General features: G+C 41.7%; 1 protein-coding gene across 5 annotated transcripts in view; it reads left to right on the plus strand.

The window, feature by feature from the left end:
• Window positions 1-10,085, plus strand: part of LOC100643056 (amyloid beta A4 precursor protein-binding family B member 1-interacting protein) — a 152,988-nt gene that overhangs the window by 137,910 nt on the left and 4,993 nt on the right. For all 5 annotated transcript variants that reach the window (XM_003399650.4, XM_020865702.2, XM_012314846.3 and 2 more), the window contains 7 exons: window positions 5,060-5,230; window positions 5,783-5,938; window positions 6,064-6,297; window positions 6,385-6,614; window positions 6,885-7,547; window positions 7,767-8,141; window positions 8,299-10,085. The exon at window positions 8,299-10,085 is cut by the window's right edge and continues 4,993 nt beyond it. In XM_003399650.4, coding sequence (XP_003399698.2) covers window positions 5,060-5,230; window positions 5,783-5,938; window positions 6,064-6,297; window positions 6,385-6,614; window positions 6,885-7,547; window positions 7,767-8,141; window positions 8,299-9,678 — 3,209 coding nt within the window. In that variant the 3' untranslated portion in view covers window positions 9,679-10,085. The remainder of the gene's footprint in view (window positions 1-5,059; window positions 5,231-5,782; window positions 5,939-6,063; window positions 6,298-6,384; window positions 6,615-6,884; window positions 7,548-7,766; window positions 8,142-8,298) is intronic.

Here is a 10,085-nt window from a genome sequence, read left to right on the forward strand (position 1 = left end):
AAAGTAGGCTTGCCGGTGGCTCCAGGAACGAATTCTGTTTGAATTTCGAGATCACTTTCATTGTGATAAGGATACTCTTTTCGATGTTTGTTTCAGGCCATTTTGTCGATCGCCTTCAACGCGTCGCTGGCCTTAGTAGCCGGGTCTTTCGTAGAATTGTTATGCATGCCAATTGTTACGATCGTTTCATTCATTTCAGCTTTTAATCGGAAGATCCTAATCACGATCAAAAAGGCATGTTGCTCCAGATATTGTGATCTATATTTCAAGCGTATCGATCTAATCGCTTTACAAACGTGTTATTAACGTGTTATTTAACTCGAGCGAAATAAGTAAATTTGTTCATTTGCAAAGGAAAGTAAGCGCAGTTCTCTACCATAAACGAAAACCAGTAAGAATCGTCTGTTATTCAGGTGCACAGAAAGTGTGCACAGACTGTAAAGTCAGCTCGGTGCGTTCACACGTTGAATGGATGACGCGTTTCGCCCCCGGACTCCCTAAAAATTTTATAGTTTCCTCGTCCCTGTACGAGCAGAGAGGCTATGAGAGATACGTGATACGTGTCGTATCGTCGAGGAGGATCGCGCGCGAACGTGGTTGGGCATTAACGCGACTCGAAAACTCCACCGACTCACGTGCATCACCTCTGTGTCGACCGTGGATCCTTCTGGGAATACAAATTGGACGTTTCTCGTGTTCCATCGGACGCCATGAAACGGTGGTAGACGCGTGACTAACGGTAATCCATGGCATATTCGCGAGTTACGAGGCTCGCTCGTTTTCCCGGGTTATTTCATCGTTTGTAAACGTGGAAAGTGCTATCGCGAGCTCGTCACGGTTTCGTTTTCGTTCGAAACATGCCGTTGAATCGAGTTTGGTCGTGTTTCAGTCACCACTAGCCTTTGAATAGGTTAGCCTCTTTGTTATAGATTTTAGGTTTAACGTTTTATCGAACGTGAACGAATCGATGATTCTATACAATTCTGTAACAAAAGAAAAGAATTTGTCTATCAGTTGTTTTTAAGTAATGTTTAATAATTGTTTGCAAGGTAAAATTGTAATCACGAATAGTAAATACCGTCTGTTCCTTTTGCGCATAGTATTCATAAAGATCAATAATCATCGAAAGGAAAATTATGCACCCCCGTTTTGCTGATGGCTTCCAGGCACGCAATTTGATATATCATCGACTAAGATTTCGTATATTTAGCTTCACGAGTCTAAACTTACCAGTAACCTGACGATCAATGTGGTCTAACGTTTCTAAAAATATTTGCTTAATTCTATCAATTTAATATTTTGTTACCGTACGCTCTGATCGAAAATTGAAGCAGATTTATTTTACACGTATATGGGTTATTTATTCGTTTAAAAGCGTCGTATTAAAATCATTGTACTCGACTGTATAACAAAATTTAATTGGTTCCATTGTAGAAATTTAAAACTTAATCCTCAAGGTTTATTAAACCTATTCGAAGAGATCGCAATAGCGTTCCAATCTTTCATCATTTTTATTTGTAATATTTCTTTTTTCAATTATATCTCATTTGAATAATTTCAAACTATATTAATATTCAATACACATGCATCCTCGATGACCATGAAAAACGTAATAAAGCAGCGGGTAAAATTGCTAAGTTATACGTAATAGCTTCCTTGTGTAAATGGATATAAAAAAGAGTTTAACGACACTCATTTGTGGAAACATTAATGAGCATTCTTCGAGGAACGTTGCATTTTCGTATACACATATCTGTTCTCATATATTTTCTTAAGTAGCGTCGTAAAACGAAATAAGATTAAGCATGAACGAAGGAAATTGTATATTAACAGAGCAACGAATAACATGATAATTATCAAAGTTTCAAAATGTATCGTACGACTTACTCGGCTCGATTTTCCTTCGTACAAGTTCCATTCCTATCTAGAACACTACTGAAACGTCTACCTTAGGGACAATTGTGCTTTACTCGTTTTCAACGCTCGTTTAAACTAGTTCGAGGAGGATTACCAATGAAACGTTATCATAGATAACGTAAGAAGCTTTCTGCACGCCATTTTCCACCGAGTTTCCCCCAGCTCGCATAAAGTACCCTCCGTGGAACTTCCGTTCCCATTGTTATCGTTCGTTGGTCAGAACCTGCCGTGCAGAAGCATTGGTTCTTGGCTGATCGACGATGTTAAGTCTGCCAACAATTGGACCTCATTGTTAAGCAGATGAGTATTCGGAAACTGTGAATGGTTAGTTTTCGGCTAACAATCGGTGATTAGCGACCCATGGTCTGAATTACAGCCAGCGTCAAAGATTTAACCTCCCAAGGTAGTTTTCCCTATCATTAGGAGTTCTATCAAATGCACCGTGAAATGGGAAGGTTTTCGCGTCATTTGTTTCGTCGTATTTTATATTCGTATTATTTAATTCAAACGTATGAAACATTTGCGCGATACTGTAGAAAAGAAGACACGAAAGGAGGGATTAAATATTATTTTTGTAATTATATTTGTTTAAAATAAAATGAAACGATATAGTTACTTGGGATAAGTAGAAAATTGTGTACAGTTTAAGATAATCGCAATTTTTTCTATAATTCACTTCCGACGAGATAATAAAAATCGAAGAATAAAAAGTATATTGTTTTATAAAATGCATTGTACGTTTACGTGATGTAGAAGCGCATCGGGTTCTTTTCACTACCAAGAAGTTGAACGTCAGCACGTTAGAAATTCGATGCGAGCCACGAATGAGAATCCGATTGATAAAGTTAGTCCGAGTTTCTTGGGTTTCCTATTCGTGGTAGCCGACGCGCAGATTCGCGTTCATTCGCGTAGCTCGACAATCCCGAACAAGATACCGTCACATTCCATATCGACTCTGTCATTCGTACTGTCAACCTTTGATGGAGTTTCTGAATGCTGCTGATATGTATACTCTGTGTTCAGCAAATGGGTTTGCCTTTTGTTCGAAGAAAAAAAAGCAAACGACCTGAGTGATCTAGATACTGTCTGCAAAATAATATCTTTAGATCGTAGCTAATGACTTGATTGCATGTGTATAAAGTACACATGTATTAAAAACGTCTAAAAAGGAAATTAATATATATATCTTCATATAAAACTCCTTACTCGTTTAAAGAACTATTTAATGTTCGTTGCAATAGCATTGGGACATAAATTAATGGAAAAAATAAATTTCGCAATAACAGCAAGTAACAATGTCTATTGCCTGGCTTATTTATTTTTCTGCTCCATTAGCTCGACACCGTACGATCCGAATTAGAAGCGATCTTGACACTAATTCGCAAGTAACTGATCACCTCGATAATCCGTGTTCGTCGGATCTTTTACGCCGATATACCAAGCTTGTTTAAGATACAACGCGTATCGCGTATTCGTTTCAGGTAAAACGCTGGAAAGGGTTTCCAGTATTTAGAGTGCCTGCACACGTGCCCTTAGTTGCACTCGTGATGCTCGCGGTGGAATGTCTGTCGTCTTCGGACGATTCGCAAGAATTTCATTCTCAGTTGCTATTCGCTAATTGCGAGTCGTATTATCAAAGGAGAACACTCGACGAATGTGATCTTTTTCCATGGCGAAATAATCGTGGCAAATTTTTAAATCGTTTCTTTTGAATTTTTTGTTCCACAATTACACGCTTTGTTATATATTAAATAGGATAGATTAAAGAGTGGATTTCAAATGGCAAATAAAAACGAAACGAGAAATTGAAAGTTATGTTTCAAAGAATCACCTTAGAAATGATAAACGATAAGGATTTTGTGGCTAGTTACGAATGTCGGTTGCATAATCCGTTTAAATAATTTCCATCGGGTAAAGAAATCGACTCTTGCCTTTACCGACTATGAGCTAATTTCGTTAATTATCTTAACGAAGTCGATATTATCACGCGCGGGTAACGATCCACGATAATTATTGCGCTATACGAACGAGGATATTCGAGTCTCGAGGACTGTACCTTCTACGTTTCGTATGCGATATTTCCTGGAGGATCATTACAGCAAAAATCGTTGAAAAATAAACGACGAAGGATGTACAAATGGCAACACGGAAACGACGTTCGCTAGCTCAGACGAACTTATTACCGTTCGAACGTATGACCGTCGCGTCGTATCGTAGAAACGTAAAGAACACGATACTCGTTATTCTTCTCTTTGTTTCTTAGCAGAGGTACTGTTCGGAGTAACGAAAGTTGAAATATATTAATCGACCGAAACGATTAAAAGTATCGATCCACGAAACGAGACGAGAAGGCAATTAGATTTCTAATAGATAGCGGAAGAAAATTTAACGTGAAAAATGGACGATTAACGAAATAAGTATAGGCTAGTCCGAAATTTGATTTTTCGTAAATTTGATCGTATCTCGGTATCATAACATTTTATCTCAAAGAATAATCAATTTTATACTTACATACGCGAGGGAAATGTTAAAATACAACTTTCCCAAAACCACTAATTACAGCCTATAAAATACCAAAACACTCGCCTTAACGTTACTTTTCTCGATTGCCAGCAAATTGGTAAAAGAGAAAAAAAAAGGAAATCATTTACTGACGCGCACGAACGGCGTGAACAAATTCCAAAAACAGGCATCGACCGGTTTACAGGCAAACGATCTACGGATGCAATTAAAACCGTTCGTTTCTTCGTCAGCCAAGGACTTTCGCCTCTGTGTTGCACGAGGTCAGGTACACGAGTCTCGCGGGTCCGAGGCCTCGTTTCACATTCGAGGAACACGAGCGAACGTGCGGTTACCAGATGACCGTACAATCGTGCGGGTAATTAGCGCGGAACTGGTTTCATCGTCGGATCGCTCATAATTCGTGTCCCGACCATTAGCAGTTTCCCTGCGATCGTAATCGTTGAACACGATCCTTCTTTTAGCGTACCAACGTGGGATATTCACTTTTACTCTCTTTATCTGCTATCTATCCTTTATTCTTCTTTGTCCTTTCTTTTTCTTTGCATCCGCTGTTCGGCTGCTTTGTTCTATATGGTTTTAAGTCGATCAATCGAGTTTATTTGTTGTTCCTTTGTCGCAGATTCTCAGGATGTCGATCTGGATGCTATCCTCGGAGAGCTGTGCGCCCTGGAGCGCCGCTGCGACGGCGACATCGCTTCTACGCCTGCACCCGATTCGCAGAGACAGGGCCGACCCAACAGCACCAGAATCACTGCTGGGGACAATACCGATATCGGGAAAAATGAAGGAGGTTTGTTTATTAAGAATTTAATTCCTCAGAAGTGTTTTCTTCTTTTTCTGCCTTCTTTTAATGACTCCAGTGTAATTATTGAATTATCTCGCGAAGATTCGTTGCTGGAAATAATAGATAGATTGATAGAGTAGCCTTCTTTTCTGGCAAAAACGCAAAGTGGAATAGAAATTTCGATTTTTTACATACTATGAGTAGACTCGAGAGTGATTAGATTATCTGGTTAAATAAGTTCATCGATAAGTAGTAGTATTATTGACGATATGGTATTTCAGAATTTTTATATGCTACGAGAAATATCCAAGATAAAATTGTTATCGTACAGCAATATCAACTTTCTAGGGATAAATGAAGACATTTAAATAGAATTATTGAATCAGTAAAATTTACTTTCTATAGCTAGAGCCATTCAAACATTCCTATCCGACGTTATCTAATTTGCAGAACACTCAAGTACGGCTAGGTGAAACAGTTACTCGAAACTTGTAATTGCAAAGCTGTTTGCAGTTGTACCTCATGCATTGTTTAACAGCTGTCAAATATTTGTTCCAGCTATGCGCACCGATAGTCCTGACAATGACAGCGCGTTCTCGGACACGGTGTCGATGCTGTCCAGCGAGAGTTCCGCGAGCAGCAGCGGTTCCGGGCACAAACCACCTCAGACCGCCATGCACACAGGTCCTCAGCAACAATCTCATCAACTCATGGGTGAGTTTCGATGCGTACTCCAATCTTTGAACCGCTAAAATCCAATGTTCTTCTCGGATAATAAATATTAAATAAATTATTTATGTATTAATACTGATGTATTATTTCTTCTTCTCCTTTTTAAGACGCTGCAAGCCGAGTCAAGGCAGAAAAAATCCGCTTGGCGTTGGAAAAGATGCGCGAAGCCAGCGTTCAAAAGCTCTTCATCAAAGCGTTCACCTTGGATGGCAGTGGTAAAAGTTTGCTCGTGGACGAAGGAATGAGCGTAGCGCACGTGTGCAGGCTTCTAGCTGACAAAAATCACGTGCCAATGGATCCAAAGTGGACGGTGGTGGAGCATTTGCCTGATCTTTTCATGGGTAAAGATATCTTCGTATTGTTTATTATTAAATGACGTAAAAAAAAGTCGCAGACGCTTATATTGTAATTATGGTTTCATTTTTCAGAGAGGGTATACGAAGATCACGAGTTGCTGGTAGAAAATCTTTTACTGTGGACCAGAGACTCGAAAAATAAGCTGCTTTTCGTCGAGAGGCCAGAAAAAACTCAATTGTTTCTTACTCCAGAGAAATTCCTTTTAGGTCCATCCGATAGGAGTAGCAGCGAATATGACGATCATTCGCGTAATATTCTATTAGAAGAATTCTTTTCCAGCAGCAATGTTGGCGTACCAGAGGTAATTAGTCGTTAATATTGTACTCTTGATTTATTACATGCTAGATTACACTATCTTATCGGATCACTGCTTTTTTTCTTTTTTTCTTTTTTTCTTTTTTCAAAAATTATGAAAGAAGAAAGATAGTGTCTTAATAGGATGAAGTCGTTCATCACGACGAATGCCATAAAAAATTGACTGTATTTATTTATACGTCTCATCACCCTATATATAAAATATAAATAAAACCTTATATCGACTGTTAAATTTATTATTGTATTAATTATGTAGGTCGAAGGACCGTTATATCTGAAATCTGACAGCAAAAAGGGATGGAAAAGGTACCACTTTATTCTACGAGCATCCGGCCTTTATTATTGGCCAAAGGAAAAAGCCCGCACCGCTCGTGACCTGATTTGTCTGGCTACTTTCGACGTGAATCAAATTTACTACGGCATTGGTTGGAAGAAGAAATACAAAGCCCCAACAGACTTCTGTTTCGCTGTCAAACATCCCAGATTGCAGCAGCCAAAATCGACAAAGTACATCAAATTCCTCTGCGCTGAGGATAACGCGTCCTTGGAACGATGGATGGTTGGAATCAGGGTGGCCAAATATGGAAGACAGTTGATGGAAAATTACAGAACCCTGGTTGATGAACTTGCCCAGGAGGATCTCGACATGCTGGCCCACGCAAGATCCTGTTCCGTTAGCTCGATCGCTGTACCGGCACAGAATCAAACTCAGTACAACACGACCAACGATAACGCTCGTCAGTTCACGGAGAATTCAAGGCACAACGCGGAAGTAGCTAATACTAGACAGTATGACAGCCAGAGACAAAGTTACAATTCTGAACAACGACAAAGTTATAATAACGATGGTAGACTGAGCAGAGCCAGCAGCTCGAGTTCCAGTGGATGCCTTTCTGATGGAGCACCCAGTAGTTGCGAGGTAAATAGACAAATTTGTAATTTCATTTGTTTTCTTGAGAGACTAGATACTGTTAACATATCCGAGATCGGTGATGTGGATGTTGGAAAATCGTGACTGTGCTCAATCTTGTCAAGATAGACTAGTCTCGATAGCGTTTAGCATCGGACGACAGCATATTTCTTCCCCTATGTACTATTGAATGGCTACATTACAAGTATATTTTATTTTATATTGTAGGTAGCTTTCGAGTGTGGCGAGTTTCCAACAGGTACGATAAAAAGGAAGCCCTCGATGAATCCGAAATTGCCCCTAACATCGATCACGAGACAATTGAAGGAAGTAGGTGAAACAGTTCGCGATGAGCCGGATTCTTGTCCGAGTCCAACGAGCTCGGGTTCTGGAACATTGACCAGAAGGCATAGTCGAAGGAGGAGCGGCACTGATTCGGATGGATCTGGAACTTTGAAGAGACATCATCGATCTGGCAATGCGACTCCAGTTAGTCCTGTACCGCCTGGCACACCGGTTAGGGAACGAGCAAGTCCAATGGGATACAACAGATCAGAGAATCAGGAACCGAAGACACCAACGAGTCCGATACCATCGTGTATGGTGAGTATTAGATGTTTTCATACATCTCATTTTTAATTACCAAGTTGATGAAAGAAGATAATTTAAGATGCTTTGCTGAGTACAAAAGATTGAAATTCACAAATATACCGTTTAACATTTTTAGATCAATCGTTAACGAAAAGTGTCACTTTTGCAGATGGATTCGATTACTTCGTTACCACCACCACCATCGCCTTCAAGAGTGGCGGAGGAAGGAGAATCCGACAATGAGCCACTTCCTCCACCTCCACCAGAAATGTTCCGATCGAACCTCTCCCTGGATTCTCTACCACCGCCTCCAGCACCTGGTGAACTGCCAATGTGCAACACTCCAGAGCTCACGGGTTCTTCGTTAAGTCTGGCATCTCTTCCGCCACCTCCAAGTCCTTTAGTCGGTGAAACAGGAACTATCCGACGCGCTAGGCCCAAGCAATCCACACCTACGAACTCAGTAACTCCAGAGAGCACGCCAACTCACACGTCATCTAGACCGTCGACCAATCAGCAGACGTATTCGAATCCAAGCAACTCGACGATACAGAATAACCAGAGCTATAGTTCAAATACACAAAACGCTCTTCACGCGAACAACGCGACAAATTCGGTACCCTCTCCGCATAGTTCCTATCCAGGGTCCAGCGCCAGCACACCAACGTACGTTCCAAGTTCGCCAAACTTTGCCTCGCCTCCCCCATTCGTTCCTCCGCCAGCTTATGGATCCCAGCAACAGCACGGCAACAGTTCAAGCCTGACGAGACAAAACTCAAAGGTAGAATCGATATATGGAACTCATCCGACGGTTCACCAACACAACACGGTTCAACCAATCAGGCCGAATCCGAACATGGACACTGTACGACGAAGTGCCATGAAGCAAGGTTCCGGACATTACGCGGCTCCTCCTTATCTAGCAGAGTTGAAAGCTGCCTCCAGTCCTCAGCCTCAGCGTAGAGTAACCATTCAAGAACCACCAACGTCGCCCAAATCGAAGACGGGTACTGGCAAGAAGATCACGTTCAATCTTCCGCCTCAGCAGGAACCGGGGAGTCCAGCTTTGCCACAGAGAAAACCGATGCCACCGAGAAGATCGGATAGCACGAGGCTCACATCTCCCAAGAAGCTTGCCGCATCTGATCAGGCACCTCCAGGTGATTTCTTAAAGGACCTTCAGAGAGTAATGAGGAAAAAGTGGCAGGTTGCACAGAAATGTAAACTGGATTCGACCACCACTCCTCACGAAGTTCTTGGTTTTCGCGATCCACCGCCTGCTGTGGCTGATTACAGAGAGACCAACGTGTCGAACTGGGTTCAGGAACACTATGGAGCTGATAATTTATATGAGAATGTCTACGCGACGGATCCACACGCTCCAGTGGAGTACGCATCCAGTCCAGCCCGGCAATCAACTGTCAGGTTCGCAGATGAGAATCGCAGCATTAATATCGTGAACGCGATCGCCAGTAAAAGAAGGCCACCTCCGCCACCACCGAAAAGGGCAGAAACTACCCATCTGACCACCACCAGGGCGATGCACTGACAATAGCAGATACTTCAGCCCCATCCCGAAAGGCGATGGTTCTGCTGTTTGTGCAGCTGGTGGAAGGGCTAACAGAGGGCGAGAGTACGAGGTCCTAATAATCGAGTCTACACGTTGATCCTTCTCTATGTCTATCGTATGCCTTCGAACGAGGCGACGAAGAGAAAAGCGAAAGATCGACGATTATCCTTGAAGAGAAGTTCAGCTTTATGTTGTTCGTCGTACGTCGCCAGAGTTTTGCATGGAATCACACGGCTTGCCTGGAAAATCCTTTGGTGTCTATCCAGAAATTCAAACAGCTGCGGCCCGTTTTCTAGGATAATCGATGTACAATCGTAGGGTCTCGAGGACGAAGAGTCCGATCGATACTGCCAATCGATACTCATCACGACGAACCGAGTTGACGG

This window comes from Bombus terrestris, chromosome 12 (genome assembly GCF_910591885.1).
Source record: "Bombus terrestris chromosome 12, iyBomTerr1.2, whole genome shotgun sequence".
In the NCBI taxonomy this organism is placed as follows: Eukaryota; Metazoa; Arthropoda; class Insecta; order Hymenoptera; family Apidae; genus Bombus; species Bombus terrestris.